General features: G+C 29.6%; 2 protein-coding genes across 2 annotated transcripts; one reads left to right on the top strand and one right to left on the bottom strand.

The window, feature by feature from the left end:
• The first annotated feature begins 248 nt into the window (after positions 1-248).
• Positions 249-4,626, top strand: qkr58E-2 (quaking related 58E-2). The gene is made up of 5 exons (XM_065512246.1): positions 249-816; positions 877-995; positions 1,072-1,571; positions 1,640-1,743; positions 2,694-4,626. Exons 1-5 carry the CDS (start codon positions 579-581, stop codon positions 2,915-2,917), a joined length of 1,185 nt encoding a protein of 394 aa, XP_065368318.1. The 5' UTR covers positions 249-578; the 3' UTR covers positions 2,918-4,626.
• On the bottom strand, positions 3,514-13,263 carry ppk12 (pickpocket 12). Its single transcript, XM_065513930.1, has 8 exons — positions 13,121-13,263; positions 11,520-11,720; positions 11,308-11,431; positions 10,862-11,010; positions 10,609-10,724; positions 9,856-10,533; positions 4,831-4,994; positions 3,514-3,519 (listed from the first exon to the last, which is right to left on the bottom strand). Exons 1-8 carry the CDS (start codon positions 13,261-13,263, stop codon positions 3,514-3,516), a joined length of 1,581 nt encoding a protein of 526 aa, XP_065370002.1.
• Positions 13,264-18,064: the final 4,801 nt, after the last annotated feature.

Below are 18,064 nucleotides of genomic sequence, written 5' to 3'. Positions count from 1 at the left end.
CTATAGATTCGCCTTGATATAGATTTACGCAGTTAGACACCGGCGAATTATTGGGATTTGACCCAAAACACGCCTTGAGGTCATGTTTTTCCAAACAATTTGCAGAAACCAGAATTTATGAACTTTAGATTTTTTAGAAATATAAAAAATCGTCGCTTTTAAAGCCAAAATGGACATATTGTAGAAGCAAAATCTGACATGCTTGGTTGCTTCGTATTCTTGAATGCAAAAGAGAGCATTCTGACAGTTTGTTCGCCGTTTTTTGCTGTTGAGAAATGACATCGCTAATATAATTGATTTAAAGTGAATAACACATTTAAAATAGAAGAAGCATTATCCTTGGTGAATTTTATGTATTTTTTCTTCCTATTAATTATTGACATTACACAAGCAGAATATTGTTAATTTCATTTAAAGTTGTTGGAAAAATATACATATTATATACATTTTTGCACCGATATTGAGAATAAGAAAAGAGTTAACGATTTTGAGCGATTTTAGTAGCATTCAGCACTTTAAATTAATTGTATTTAATAGAGCTTTTCCGGGGTTTGATTTTGTCTCACATATTCTCTCTTATGGCGGAAAACGGAATGCGTGTGGGAATGGACCAGTCGAATGATGGTGGCGGTGGTAGTGGTGGTGGGGGAGGAGCAAACGTAAGTAATGGTCACCATCATGATCTTGAACATGTCACTGAGAAATCTTCAACCACACGTCTAAGTGAGGCGTCCCAGAAGTATATGCAAGAGCTGTTAGTTGAACGGGCAAAGTTGGAAAATAATTTCCCTTTAGCAGTGAAGCTAATTGATGAAGGTGTTGTATTAGAAATGAGCTCCAAATAATTGTTTATTTATAACTTTTTAATCTATATAGCATTAGAACGTGTCCAATTGAATGGTCGTATACCTGCCAGAGAGCAGTACGCTGACGTTTATCAGCAAAGGACTATAAAACTATCCCAAAAAGTTCATGTGCCTATAAAGGATAAAAAGGTATACTGTGGGTTCAAACGAATACAAGTTCATAAATATTTATTATTTCTCTTTCATCCTTGTGTGTGTGCGATAGTTTAACTATGTAGGCAAACTATTAGGTCCGAAAGGTAACTCTTTGCGTCGCCTACAGGAAGAGACGCAATGTAAAATTGTTATATTGGGCCGCTTTTCAATGAAGGATCGTGCCCGCGAGGAAGAATTGCGTAATTCGGCTGATATAAAATATGCCCACCTAAATCTGCCACTACATGTCGAAGTTTCTACCATAGCTCCGCCGGCAGAGGCTTATGCCCGCATAGCGTATGCTCTGGCTGAATTAAGACGTTACTTGATACCAGACAAACATGATGATATACGACAGGAACAATTTAGAGAATTAATGGAGGATCCGGAAGCAGCCAAAAAGATAACAATGCGTCAACAACAACAGCAGCAGCACCAACATCAACAAACTGGTGTTGGTCAAGGTGCCGGAAGTGTTGGCGTTGGTAACAACAACATCAATAATGCTACTACTGGTGGTGGCAGCAATAATAACAATAATCATCGTTCCAATAGTTCATCGAATTATAGGTAATCTAGACATTCCAAACGGGCACACTTTATTGTTGTATTAATCATTTGATTCTCCCATATTTTAGAAATAAATACCAACCACAATCTCAACACTATCATCATAATGATGAGACTGTATACTATCGATCCCATAACAATTCGTACCACCAACCAAAACCTTACGTGCCAGGTAATACTTTTGAAATTATAAAACATTGAGAGTATTCGTGTAATCTTGTTAAATGAAAAACACACAACTACTCTAAAAATGTGCAGTTTGCATGCACCAGAATCTGAAGTTGTGCCTGTTACTGAAAAAAAAACGTTCTTAACAAATTATTTTTTCAGTTTTTTTAAATTTTTTTGTTTGGAAATCAACAAGTGAACATTAGATTAAAACGATATCGTAGTATATATGTAATATTCTTATAAACTAAAGAAAAAGGCAACATCGCACAGTGATTCGTTCTCATACAACGACTAAATAAAAATTTAAGGCGTTATGTAGGGCTATGAAATTTAGAAACTTGGTATATGATTGTAATTTATTAGGCATGCAGTTTGTTCATTAATTGAAGCAAGGAAGCTTGTAGCTGTCGTATATCCATAAAAACGCCTTATAATTTTTATAGCTTAATATATTTTTTGAAATAATTTTGGTAGATTGTGTTTTTTTTAAACAAGAAATTTTGTAAACTTTCAGAAAAATATCCATTTTTTAATTTCATTTCCTTTATATTTTTGTCTAAGCAACGAATCACTGTACGTCGGATAGAAAGACTGTCGTAGTTATTTAGTCTCAGTGGCGATATTATGTATATATGTTGTAGTATGTTTATAAATTTTAAAATCGTACTCATCGGTATTTAACTTTAATAAGTACAAATATAATACAAGTCATATGTGAAGGGCTTAGTGTAAGAACTTGATAAGATTAACGGATTCGAAAAGTAATTTTTGTGAAAATTTTATTACTTTTTACCTTCGGTATCTAATTTATTATAATTAGGCGTAAAAATATTAAGCAAACATTCATAAAATTCATATATTTTATGAATTGTTTTGAAGTCCATTTTTTTTTTGAAATCAACGAATTCAAGTCTTTCAACTAAGTCCTTCATATATCTGGTATGCTTGCAGGTAATCAACGTGCAAATCCCATGCACTCAGCTATACCACCACAAGCTACTATTGTAGGAGCTTCACCGACAGGAATGCCAGTTGTTAGTGCAGCCAATTACAGTGGGCGTGGTCCAGGTATAATACCGAACAGTCCTGCTGCCGCTGCTGTAGTTGGGGGTATAAATCCAAATATACGATATCGACCATCCCAACTGCCGCCATATCAATTCGCTAAGAAATAATTATTGAATTGCTGTAGAACAGCTCAAGATTGTGTTTATTCAGTTCTATGTTGATGTTTAATTTTATTTTATTTAGTTTATTTCATTATTTTTTTATGTTTATATTTCATATTTTACATTTTTTTTAAAACTAAAAAGTGTGTTTTATATATTTTTAAATATATCTATCAAAACACACTTAAATACGATGTCATAAAAATAATACACTTACTATATACATAAGAGTGGTCTAAAAATAAATACTTTTGATGTTCTACATGCATGTCAACGTATATACAATTTTGGAAGGAACCTACGATTATTGCAACACGGCGCTGCACTTATAACTGTATTATTGTACATAATAAGTATAAAAGCAATTAGGCCTCATCTCTACTTTTTAGCCAAGTTTTAGTAATTTTTAAAACAAAAAACCTATGTAAATGGCATTCTGACACGGTCTAAAAGTTAATATTTTTGAAAACCTTAATTTTGTACGGATTTTCATATTTTTGTAACATTTTATTTAAAAGTACTGAAAACTTTTAAGAGATAAATCATAAATTTTCCATACAAAAAAAATTTTCCATACAAAAAGTCCATAAAAAGTATTCCATTTAAGTCTGTTCAAGATGAAGAAACAAGATAGAATTAGGATAATGTTGGTGATTTAGGACAATGTGTTAGTTTCGGTCAGACTCTAAAACTATTATATCCGTAGGGCCTTATTCTTAAGCAATTTTCAAATACATATATCAAAGGTTTATAAAACAAATGTTATATTATAAATGGTTTCGAATATTTTGCCAATCAATGTCGATAATATTATCCTATAAATTTCGATTAAATTGATTTTTCAAAGCGTTACGCCGATTTAATCATTTATGTAACTTTTTTTAAGAACATGTTTTAACATGTATTTTTATTTCAGTCAAGCTATCATCATACGTATAAATACAATCAAACTGCCTGTTTCACGATGTCGAAAGTAAAATGAATCGATAAAATTTGTGTGAAAATTTTTATTTTTCTTTCTAATTTTTAAAATTCTTTCGAATAGTTTTCATACAAATTTGTTCGAATCATTTTTCTTTCGACATCGTGAAACAGGCCTAAAATTTTAGAGTGAATATTTCAATATCTTTCTTTAAGATCATTAGCCAAAATGCTATGAATAAGATTCCTTTCCATAATATTAGCTACATTGACTTGTACAATGAATTTATTTTGTTTTTTTTATACTTTAATGGGCCACTTTAAAATATATTTATATAACTATACATATAAATTCTTACACACTATCAAAGATGCATACATAAACACATAGTGTACATATGTATACATACTATGTATATATGCATACACATACATATACATAAATACATCCATACATACATACATAAATATATATATTTTTTTTAAAAACAACATTTAATGTAGTTTTTTTATTATACATTTTTATTTCATTAATTAATTGATCGATTAATGATTAAACCATTATATGTAATACATAATACATATATACATGCATAAATATGATTATGATTATTATTATTATTACCTACATATTTTTTTTTTTTTTTTATTTTATGGTTTGTTATTTAAGTGTTTTCCCATTTCTTTAATTATTTTACAAAACCAAGAAAAATATAAATAATTTTAATAATTTAAAAGTTAATGGTTAAAAACAAAAAACAAAAAAACAAAAAAATAGTTATGAATCAACAATACTTCTATGTGTTTACATTATTCTGAGAGAGCAAGGGAAGGGAATAACTGCTGGATAAGTATGTTGTTTGTTTTAATAATTTAATGTTTGCAAATTTCCTCGGATAACCAGTTCGGATTGGCCTGAAATATACATGCATACATACATACATATGTGTATTTAAAAACAAAAATATTTTTAGTTTTAGATAAACGACTGGTTTTACCTTAGTTTCAGGATTTGTCTGTACATTTTTTTTCAATGATACATTCTGGAATTTACGCGGCAACACAAATTTAAAAACTGGCCTTAAAATAGAAAAGTAAACAATTTCTGCCACCGATATGAAACTAAATCCCATAAATAGGCCCATGATACCTCCGATATTAGCTGAAGAAAACAAAATAAATCAATTATGTATGTAGGTATATGTGTTAAATAAGTTCATTAGGTAAACGTATTGAAATGACTTTTTGTGAAAACCAAGTTTGGATATCTAAACCGATAAACTAATAAAAATTTTTACACTGATAAGAGTGATATAAAATATTTTAGAGATTATAGGTATTAGAAATTCAAACTTTTTAACTACTAGAAAAAGTATCTTTAATTATTTTACTACAACAAAAAATTAGTATGTAATAATAACATTGAAAATGTATGTAAATTTCGATTCATTGATATAACATGTAAAGAAATATCAATCTCGTAATTAATGGTGAGTACAATACATAGAAATGCAAATCCGAAATTGTTTTTTTTTTTGTTATTGGTTATGATGCATATCAGCAACATCCATGTCCTTTCCTATTTTTACTCTCATCTATATCTATCTATATATATATAAAAATGAAATGGTCCATGTATGTAATGTCATCACGTGAGAACGGCTGGAGCGATATTCGAAATTTTCAGGATATGGTTTGTAAAGAAACAAAATTCAAAAATTCCGGGTAAAACTCGGAAATTCTCTTTTTGTGAGTACAGTCAACTATAATAAAAAAGCTCCCTAAAGTATGCAGTACAAATTTAGATATTTTATTTGCAAATAAATAAGAACAGGCTGTGAGTGGGTTGGAGAAACTTGAAGAACTAACATTAGTAAATGCTACCATGCGAAGCCGGGGCGATCAACTAGTATGTATGTATATAAAAATGAAATGGTCCATGTATGTAATGGCATCACGTAAGAACAGCTGGAGCGATTTGTCTGATTTTTTTTTATTCGTTTCGAAATTTTCAGGAGATGGTTTGTAATGATAAAAATTCGAAAATTTTAATTTTTAATATATTGCCTTCTTTTCACTTCTCACTTTTCTTAATAAGAAACATTTTTTGGAGAAACTGAAGAACTAACATTAGTAAATAGCTACCGGGCGAAGCTGGGGCGCTCATCTAGTATAATATAAATTAGACATTTTATAATCAATATAAATTTTTAATATATAACATATAAAATGTTAGTTACGTGACGTGGTTTTGCGTTTCATCTAACGATATATTGTCTTTGTGGGTGAAATCATAAAATGTTGCACAACCATGTAACCGCTTAATATCTAATTGATGGACAATATTTTGGAAGTATTTAACTTTTTCATGCCATTGCCTATGGAATTGAAACAATCGGGAATGTCATAGAATCCAATCATTATCGGAATCGGTTTTGAAAACGACAAAAATAGTACATTTGACTTATGAAATCCAACGCAATTTTTTGTTTAATCGATAAAGAATTTAATTCTAAATCGAATATAAAACAGATAACATACGATTTCGCGATACCAATGTACTATTTCTGTCGTTTTCAAAATCGATTCCGATAATGATTGGATTCTATGATATTCCCGATTGTTTCAATTCCATAGGCAATGGCATGAAAAAGTTCGTCTTAAGTCAAAATGTAAAAAATGTAAACTCCGTGTCAATGATTACAGCATAGAGAATTATACATAGAGACGAGACACTCCGAATTGTCAAACTAAAACACAACAAATAATATTTCTGATACAACAACAAAATACATTAGGTGTGTTCGCGTACTTTCCAGTAAAAAATATCCAGTAACTTTATTTTAGAGAGTAAAAATAAATTACTCTCAATCTGAAAAGTAACAAAAAAAAAAGTACGCGAACAACAATTTGTAAAAATGAGTTGTATTTTATTATAAATCAATTTAAAACGTTTGTTTTGTACTATTTTACTTCTTTTCTTTGCTAAACTTTGCAACCATATGTTTTAAACGTTTTTTTATGTTGATATTTTTTACTGGACAAAAAATGTCCAGTAAAAAATATCATGTTCTCTATCTACGAACTGTCACTTTTAACACTCTCTTGCTCTCTCGTTACAAGTTTTTAAAAGAAAACGAACGGAATTATTACAAATTATCAAGTACGCGAACACAACTATTGTCTAGCATGTATTTTGTTGTTGCAAGATATAGGTTTTTGACAACAGACTTAGGTTTTTGACAATTCCGTCTCGTCTCTATGTTACCCTATGGATTACAGCTAAACTATTTAATGAATAACAATAGAAATCGCACAATCGTTCAAATGTTAAGGACGACAAAAAAAAAAAAGAACTAAAATGTTCGATTACTTTTTTGGCAGAACTTGGTTACTTACTAATGATATGACTTACATACATATCGCTCATTTGCTGCAACAACGTCATAACTCAAAATCCGGGTGTTTTGAACTGAGTAATACAAAATGTGCGCCGTTCTTTAGTCTTTCATATAGTTTTATCAGTTTTTTTCGTTGTAAACGTCAAAATGAAAATTCATGTTTTCTCGTATATGTATTTGTTGAAAATTTATTGAAGAATTAGTAAAATGTTCATTCAAAGCCGTTGTTGCAGCAAATGAGCGATATGTAGATTATTATAAAAAAGATACAAAATTAACTATTTTTTGTTCGAAAAATTTGAGTAAAAGAGAGAGAGAAATAATCAGCCCAATTATGAATAAAAATTCCCAGGGAGTTTTTCCCCTTTTCTCATTTTTCCTATTCAAATTCAATGGGAAAAAAACTCCCGAGGAATTTTTTATTCATAATTGTGCTGAATATATGTACATATAATTATATATTATGTATGTACATTAGAGTGCTCCAAAAAAATAAAATTGCGAATTTTGACCGTCCCCCCATCTAGAATTGTTCTATGTATTGTAGAAACACATTGTGTAAAATATTAGGATGATAGGATAACGTTAACTGGTGGCGCAACGACGCTGAAGTTTTGAGGTGCATTTACAAGGGTAAAATATGCAATTTTTTCAGTTTTTGTAAAAATTTTGCCATTAAATAATGACTTTTACAATTTAATTTAAAAGAATCGAAATGTGTACGTAATTGTCGTTATAATAAGATATAAAAGACAAAAATTGGTGAAAAAATGTTAAAGTTATTAAAAAATCGCCAGGCCATTAACGTGTCTCAGGCCACTAGAACAAGGAATTTATGAACAAAATTAACATATTTTGAGAAATATTCAAATAAAAGCTTATTTTTACTTAAAATATATCCATATTTACTTGTATATGAGTTTTTGTCCTCGTAGGATACCGTTAACCTATTCGCAGGTATGACCAACAAAATTAAATTTTTTAACGGCAGTTTCAAAACTCCAATTTCAAATTTTTAAAAATTTTGTTAAACAAATTTAAGAATTTTTTGATCATCACATGGGGATTTACTGACAACATAATAGGGAATAATAAGGTGAAAAAAGTATGTCAATACCTCCTATAGTTTTTCCGTACCTGCGATATAAATTTTGCGATTTTCGAGAAAAACTAATTTTTTGGCCATATTTTGGGGAATGACCAGAATTTTCTTACTGTAATGATTTTTCAGTAAAAGCTATTCAGAATAATATAGTCCAGGTAATTTTAAATATAGTCTGAAAGTTTTACTAAAATCGGAAAACTTTAACCCTTAAATCGTGAAGGTCAAAGGTCAATTTTTTCAATATTTGGAATTTCTCATGGAAAGATAGCGAAATATTATATATTTTTGGGCCGATTTTGATGAAACTTAAAAAAAATATGAAATGAAGTCTAGTATTCACAATAACAGTACAAAACTGGAAATTAACCTTTAAGAGTACTTGGGGTCAAAATGAATGTGTTTTTCGTGATTTTAAAAGTTGAGGGTCATTTGGTCCCCAAGTGCTATTAAGGGTTAATTTCCATTTTTGTACTGTTATTGTGAATACTAGACTTCATTTTATATTTTTCTTAAGTTTCATCAAAATCGGCCTAAAAATATATAATATTTCGCTATCTTTCCATGAGAAATTTCAAATATTGAAAAAATTGACCGTTGACCTTCTCGATTTAAGGGTTAAAGTTTTCCGATTTTAGTAAAACTTCCAGACTATATTTAAAATTACCTGGACTATATTATTCTGAATAGCTTTTACTTAAAAATCATTACAGTAAGGAAATTCTGGTCATTCCCCAAAATATGGCCAAAAAATTAGTTTTTCTCGAAAATCGCAAAATTTATATCGCAGGTACGGAAAAACTATAATAGGTATTGACATACTTTTTTCAACTTTTTATTCCCTATTATGTTGTCAATAAATCCCCATGTGATGATCAAAAAATTCTTAAATTTGTTTAACAAAATTTTTAAAAATTTAAAATTGGAGTTTTGAAACTGCCGTTAAAAAAATTTAATTTTTTTGGTCATACCTGCGAATAGGTTAACGGTATTCTACGAGGACAAAAACTCATATACAAGTAAATATGGATATATTTTAAGTAAAAATCAGCTTTTATTTTAATATTTCTCAAAATATGTAAATTTTGTTCATAAATTTCTTGTTCTAGTGGCCTGAGACACGTTAATGGCCTGGCGATTTTTTAATAACTTTAACATTTTTTCACCAATTTTTGTCTTTTATATCTTATTATAACGACAATTACGTACACATTTCGATTCTTTTAAATTAAATTGTAAAAGTCATTATTTAATGGCAAAATTTTTACAAAAACTGAAAAAATTGCATATTTTCCCCTTGTAAATGCACCTCAAAACTTCAGCGTCGTTGCGCCACCAGTTAACGTTATCCTATCATCCTAATATTTTACACAACGTGTTTCTACAATACATAGAACAATTCTAGAGGGGGGGACGGCCTGTACCTATAAAGTTTTTTTCGTCCATACAATCTTGGAGCACTCTAATGTACATATATATAATGTACATATATATAATTAATTAAATTTTTTGTAACTTACATAAGAATTCTGTCAAACCGATATAGACATTTTTTAAATCGCCATGAAAAACTGATTCTCGATAATAAAAATGAACAATGGCAATGTTTTTTCTCATTTCATCTTTGGGCATGCTACGCAGTAGGCTATTTTGAATGGTGTAATTACGTTCGGCCAGTGGACCTGAAAAGGAATCTGGAAGAAAAGTCAAATCAAAGCAGCCGGGTAGACAGCGTTTTAAACACAAATTATCTGCCAATACAAAGGTCCATTCTTTATTTGCTTTGTTAATGCAGAAACTCTCTTTCACTGTACATATAGTTGCGTTATTGTAGATCAGTGGATAATTAAATGGTATACAAGAGCATTGCTGATACAAGTAAGCCGCCTGGCATTCGCTTTCGCAATTGCGTCGCGTATAGTACTTGTAGTACAGTAAACGCTCTTCGTTCATAAACACACATTGGCGACGATTACGGTGTATGGATCGTATAGCGGTTACAGCTTCTGAACGTATAGCGTCAATACGAAAACGTGTTTCATAGCCTAATGGCACAGTGAGCCCAGCCTCCTTAACCGAAGGCGTCTCAATGGGGTTGTGGAGTGAAATTTTTATTCCCGGACCGTTTGTTGAAGAGCAATAATATTCATCTAATTCTGCATTTAAAATTACCGATACCCCCATTGAAACACCAGTACCTATTGTAAAAAACATAGTCATATCATTAGCCCATATAGAAAATCCCATAAGATATTAATAGAACTCAAACATACCAGAGGCTGGTCTCGGATAAAATTTTTCTGGTAGTTTTGATGGGTATCCACTTTCGGGATTCCAATTAACTGCTTTCGTTATTTTGTCATCCTTTAAATCCTTTATAATATCATACCTAAGAACATTAATTTTGAATTAAATGTTTAACATTGTTTTTGTGATTGTACATATTTTCGCTACTCCAACAATAAGTCGAAATAACTGCGGTTTTTTATTGGTGCAACTACGATATGTCTGTATACTATTACTTACTTTCCTTTATATAAAAAGTCTGGATGCAAAGTATTAAAAACACAGCAGAGTCCTTCATCTGTCATTACTTCACGAAATAATTCGCTACAGTTGTAGGCAATAGAGCTTATTTGACAGTAAATCAACATACGAGCACAAGGTTGGGCATGCTAAATGATTACCAGGGTAAGTTTAAATATGAATAACAAAATTATAATCCATGTTAATTTTGATTCTGTCCCACTATGCGTTGTATCAATTATTAAAATGAACGTGTTCTTTCATAACCGACACAACTCTAGTAAGTTTGAAGCTATCAATCGTTCTCTGATCGCTGATATTTCAAATTCAATAATTAAATAAAAAATTAAATTTTTTATTTAATTTTCTTATAAATTATGGACTTTATATGTACGTATTCTTTTAATTTTATTAAAGCTGGCTGTAAAGTATGATTTCTTACAAACCTTTATAACAAAATCGGTTATTCTCAAGTTGTTGTTTTTAAAATTGTCTTTGTTGGCCAACTGATCATCGTACTCCGTTTCAGTGAAACATAGAAATCGAAGAATATCAAATTCTAAAGAATCTCTAAAATGATAAAGAAAACCAGACACACCATATATGTATATATATGTAATTATGGGATAAATTGTATTTCGAAATTTTGAAAATTTACTCAGAATAATTGGCCACTTTTGAATTAAGCACTTGATTCATGTTGCACAAAGTCATGGCTGGAAATGGCACCTTAAGTATAGATGTCGGATGTGGACTTATACCAATAATTACCGGAGTACTATCCCACTTTGAGTACACATTCGATATTAAATTTGCAACAATTACGAGAGCAGCTACAAATGAAGCAAAGAAAAATAATCTAAAAAAGAAGAACAAAATACATATATTTTTGGGTGGAATATTATTATGGTAAAACATAATTTGCGTTCAAAATCACTATTCAAAATCATACTATTTTTATGTATGTATGAGTATGCTTTGCATTAGAGCTGCCCATATCCACAAAAAGGTTACCACCGTTTACCGAATTTTACAACTTTCAATCGACTTCCGACAAGGGGTCTTGTTATCGTATTTTCCTCAAATTAATCATCAGTTAGTTTTAGTTTGAGAATAAAATAAGACCCACCTAAAGCAAATCTATTTTTCAAGGACAGTTCTTAATGTATAATACATATCGCACACCCAGTTCAAAAGTCACACAACTCAAAATTCATTTTTAGGGTTTATATGCTTAAACTATGCACAATACACTTGTTTATCTATAAAAAAACAAGTATAAGTGAATTTCGTTGTTGTTAACTGTTGCTGAAAAAATAGTTATATATGTATGTCTTTCATTATGTTTCAATTGGTATATAATTTTTTGTGATTTCTGAAAAATTCAAACTATGAGTTGTGTCACTTTTGAACTGGGTGTGCGACATGTACAGTAGCCCAAGAAAGTCTACATACAGGAAAAATTATTATGTTACTTTAATCTAAAGCAGTTTTTTTAGTTTTTTTTTATGAGATATATAATAATAAATGTCTTATGTCGATTTTAGCAAAAAAAATTCAAATAACGCCCAAAAGTTCACCATTATTAGAGTTATTGATTCTGAGTAAAATAACGAAAAATTTATTCTCGGTCACGCCTACTTTTGGGTGGGCGGGACTATTAAGTTTCATAATATTTTGAACATTAAAGCCAAAAAAACCCAAAAAAAATTTCGTTATTTGACTCAGAATCAAGAAATTTAATAACGGTGAAATTTTGGAAGTGATAGGAAATGTTGCTAAACCCGACTTAAGTGATGTTGTTTTAATTTTTTTTAGTGTGAATTTATTTTTTTAACAAATATATTTCACTACGTTTAACTTACAAATACAGCTTTCAACGAAAGAAATTTAATTTGAATTCCTGTATGTAGACTTTATTGGGCTACTGTATATTACATTCAGATATTGACACCTTGTAGCTGATAATATTTTTCTATATGGGATAATCATGTCAAACGATTCATCATCATTCATTTTACGCTGATGTTGTTTGACATCATTATCTCTTGTTAAACAGAATTGTTAGTTATGATGTGTAAAGTTTTAAGTTATTATTAATGAAATTATTGACAATATTTACGTACATATATTTAAGTTGCAACGAAGTATTTTATGTATTACAACAGGGGCTTTAATTTATTTGAAACATTTTGTTAAGCCGTAATAAATTAATTAAAATTTAGTTTTAGCAATCGACTTCCGACATTTACAACTTACTTTTCCCATATTGTTAGAGAGTTATCAGCCAAATATTTCAGTCCATGTAATGTAGTTTCTTGCAAATATTTCTTTATATTATCCGTACAATATATTTGTACAATTTCACTTTTCTTTTGTTTTCTAAGGATTTGATTTACCATAATTGCGGTTTTAGTAGCCTTTAACTTGTTCTTGGATGAAAATGTAACTTAAAATTATCAAAGCGAACGACAAAGTAAAATAAACTGGTTTTATAGTTTAGTAAACCTTTTACATTAACGAAGTGAAATAAGTATCATTTATTTCCACAATTAAATACTTTCTTATATGAAGCCTCAAAGTAATTTTACACTGTAGAAAAAGCATGTGCTAGCAATGAACCTTTGGTTTGATTCATAGAGAAATACACATAGAGCAGAAACTAAAAAAATCAAACAAAAAAATTACTAAAAATAATCACACATACGTTGTTGTTTTTGTTATCATATAGTTTGTTTCACTAATACATTCTATTCTCTACACGTTTTCCAGGTTTTTGACAATTGAGTTAGGTCTTTGATAGTAGAGTTTGCGGTCTATGTGTATTTATCTATGGTTTGATTCAAAAATAAACTCGTGTAAAAAATGTTTTCTCCGATTGCACTGTGGTTCCAAATCAAAATCTAGGAGGACAAAATTATTTGGCACTCTTTTTATATAGAATTGGTGTCTCCGATTCCAAAAAAAAAATTTTAAAAGATCAATATAAACATTTTTTCAAGGTACAGTAGGGTCTAGATATATAAAAATCATTATTAAAAAAACGTTTTCATGTGTTTCTGAAACTAAATTTTTAAAAAAATCTGTATTTATTGTATTTCAAGTTAAAGATATATAAAAATCAATAATAAAAAAAAATATTTCTAAAAATTCCATTCCGTAAAAATTAAAAAAAAAGTATTTCGGCGGGTGCTGGCGGCTACAATTTTTTTACAGAGACATTCCCCAGAAGTTTCTTTAAATGATGTATATAGTCATTGGACGGGCTTCGACGGTTTTTTTTTTTTTGGCAAGCTATATAATATTCTTAGAAAAAACAAGTAAGAGTGCTATATTCGGCTGTGCCGAATCTTATATACCCTTCACCAAATTATACTTCAAAATTTTAAATATTTTTAGGTAACAAAATTTAATTTTTTTCCAGTTGTTTTTTGAATTTTTTGAAAAAAAAAAATTTTCGATTGTTATTTTAAATTTAATTATTTTTTTTTTTAAATTTTAAATTTTTTTTTTTAAATTTTAAAATTTTTTTTTTTTTAATTTTAAAATTTTTTTTTTTTTTAAATTTTAAAATTTTTTTTTGTTTTTTCAATTTTTTTTTTTTTTTTAAAAATTCGGGTTCAAAATTTTTTTTCCCGATTTTGACCCATTGTAGGTCCAACTTACTATGGTCTTATATACGTCGTTGCAAATGTCTTTGAAATATCTATCATTAGATATCCATATGTCTATATTAATGTCTTAGTAATCCAGATATAGGTAAAAAATAGGTCAAAAATAGAGGTTGTCTTGGTTTTTTCCTCATATCTCAGCCATTTGTGGACCGATTTTGCTGATTTTAAATAGCAAAATTCTCGAAAGCATGTCTGACCGAATTATTGAAGATTTGGATCCCGAAGATATCTGGGGTCTTCAGAAAACTGATTTCAACAGACAGACAGACAGACAGACGGACAGACAGACAGACAGACAGACAGACAGACAGACAGACAGACAGACAGACAGACAGACAGACAGACAGACAGACAGACAGACAGACAGACAGACAGACAGACAGACAGACAGACAGACAGACAGACAGACAGACAGACAGACAGACAGACAGACAGACAGACAGACAGACAGACAGACAGACAGACAGACAGACAGACGGACATGGCTTAATCGACTCCGCTATCTATAAGGATCCAGAATATATATACTTTATAGGGTCGGAAATGAAAAATGTAGAAATTACAAACGGAATGACAAACTTATATATACCCTTCTCACGAAGCTGAAGGGTATAAAAATCAGTATATTTGAGACCCAAGTTTAAAGGACTATAACAGGAAAATCGAGAGGCCCATAAATATAAGATATACACCTAATAAAAGCATATATCAATGTTTATCTATGTTTTGAAGCATGAATTTCTATATGGTAAAACAATTGAGATATATGTAATTTTGTAAAGCAGTAAAATATTAAAAAAAAATTTAAGAAAATATGATTCAAAATTTTTGAACTTCTGGCGCTTCTGTCGAGAAAACGAAATGTCCAATTGAAAACGCCATTTGTATTGGATGAGAGCAGATTGTCAGCTTCCGAAAAAACATAGTTTTTCCAAATTCTGAAGATACCGATTTTTATAATTTTGTCCACCTAGATTTTGATATGGAATCCACTCCACGACTGATTAACAAATATTTCAATATACATACATATTAGAGTGACAATCAGTTGTATGGAAACAAATTTTTGTTTAAAATTTTGAAGAGTGCCGGGTGGAATATTGTGACACTAGGCCTAAAAGTTAAGTGCTGAAAATTTGAGCGAAATCGGGCAACGATTTCTGGACGCGCATCGAGGTCAAAGTTCAGATATATGCAAAATTTTACTATTTGTATAAAATAAATAGGTGAAACTCGTTAACTTTCTGCATTGTTTTTTAAGTTTTTGTAAAAATTTTACTACTAAATAAATACTTTTGCAAAAGAATCGTAATTATCGTTGTAATGAGATATAAATGACAAAATTTGGTTAAAAAATGTTAAAGTTATTACAAATTCGCCAGACCGTTAATATTCTGAATAGTTTTTACTTAGAAATCATAACAGTAAGGAAATTGGGCTCATACGCCAAAATATGCACAAAAAATTAGTTTTTCTTGAAAATCTCAAATTTAAATCGCATGTACGGAAAAACTGTAAGAGGTATTGACATAATTTTTTCATATTTTTATTCCCTATTATGATCTCAATAAATCCCAATGTGATGTTCAAAATATTCTGAAATTTGTTTAACAAAATTTTTAAAAATTTGAAAATGGAGATTCGAAACAGCTGTTAAAAAAATTATTTTGTTTGGCCATACCTGCGAATAGGTTAACGAAGACAAAAAGTCATACACAAGTAAATATGGATATATCTTCTCTATAAATAAAAATCAAATGTCGTTCGTTTTTAATTGCATCAGTAGAGAACGGCCGGACCGATTTAGACAAATTATTTTTTAAATGTTGGTCATAGCCCAACTTAGGTTTTTACGGAATGAAAAATTGACTACGACCACTTTTTTCGATTTATCTAAAATCGTCCACGTATGCCCACTTATTAAATACATCTGCAAAATACAATCATATTTCAGACCAAAATTCGATTACTTATATAAAAACTCACAAAAGCTTAAATCGATAATAACTTGGCCAATAAGCGTTTAATCAAGAAAAGGAGCTCGATCTGTGATCACTCATATTTCTAGCCAAAAATCGATTTTTTATATAAAAACTCAAAATATCTAAATTCGCTAATTACTTGGGCAATAAGCGTTTAATCAAGAAAAAGAGCTCGATCTGTGATCACTCATATATCTGACGAAAAATCGATTTTTTATATAAAAACTCAAAATATCTAAATTCGCTAATTACTTGGGCAATAAGCATTTAATCAAGAAAAGGAGCTCGATCTGTGATCACTCATATTTCTGACCAAAAAACGATTTTTTATATAAAAACTCAAAATATCTAAATTCGCTAATAACTTCGCCAATAAGCGTTTAATCAAGAAAAGGAGCTCGATTCTGACCAAAAATCGATTTTTTATATAAAAACTCAAAATATCTAAATTCGCTAATAACTTGGCCAATAAACGTTTAATCAAGAAAAGGAGCTCGATCTGTGATCACTCATATTTCTTAACAAAAATCGATTTTTTATATAAAAACTCAAAATATCTAAATTCTCTAATAACTTGGTCAATAAGCGTTTAATCAAGAAAAGGAGCTCGATCTGTGATCACTCATATTTCTAGCCAAAAATCGATTTTTTATATAAAAACTCAAAATATCTAAATTCGCTAATAACTCGGCCAATAAGCGTTTAATCAAGAAAAGGAGCTCGAAAAGGAGCGTTTAATCAAGAAAAGGAGCTCGATCTGTGATCACTCATATTTCTGACCAAAATTCGATTTTTTATATAAAAACTCAAAATATCTAAATTTGCTAATAACTAGGCCAATAAGCGTTTAATCAATAAAAGGAGATTGATTTTTTATATAAAAACTCAAAATATCTAAATTCGCTAATAACTTGGCCAATAAGCGTTGAATCAAGAAAAGAAGCTCGATCTGTGATCACTGATATTTCTGACCAAAATTCGATTTTTTATATAAAAATTCAAAATATCTAAATTTGTTAATAACTTGGCCAATAAGCTTATATGTATTTTCGTTCGCATTCCTTAAAATAAATTATGTAGTTAGTGTATAACCATGTAAACGTTTCGATCAGTGTAAATTAAAAGTAAAGTGTGCCTAATTATACTCGTACATAATAGTCGTAAGTTATTTTTGCTGTATAATTTGAATAAAAATGTGTGATTCTAATTAATTGAAAATAACGTTGTTTGTGATTTAGCTGACATCCAAGTTTAAGTGTATTTATTATGGTGTAAGTACTTTTGATGTTTTTGTAAATTAAAACGTTAAATGTCATTAGGTTTTTTGTTTTTTTTTTTTGTTTAGGTAATTAAATTGAAGGTGTTTTTATTTTGAAATAACCTATAAGAGTTATAATGACATTTTGTTTGTACGGGCGTATAAGTTTAGATAAATACAAATAGATCGGAAACTCTCCTGCCAAAGACCTAACTAAGTTGTCAAAAACCTAAATGGTGGGTATGTAGTAGTAGAAAAATATGTGAAAACAAAAACAACACTCGTATAT

Source organism: Calliphora vicina, chromosome 5 (assembly GCF_958450345.1).
Source record: "Calliphora vicina chromosome 5, idCalVici1.1, whole genome shotgun sequence".
NCBI classification, from domain to species: domain Eukaryota; kingdom Metazoa; phylum Arthropoda; class Insecta; order Diptera; family Calliphoridae; genus Calliphora; species Calliphora vicina.
This window is presented reverse-complemented; position numbering and strand designations above follow the sequence as displayed.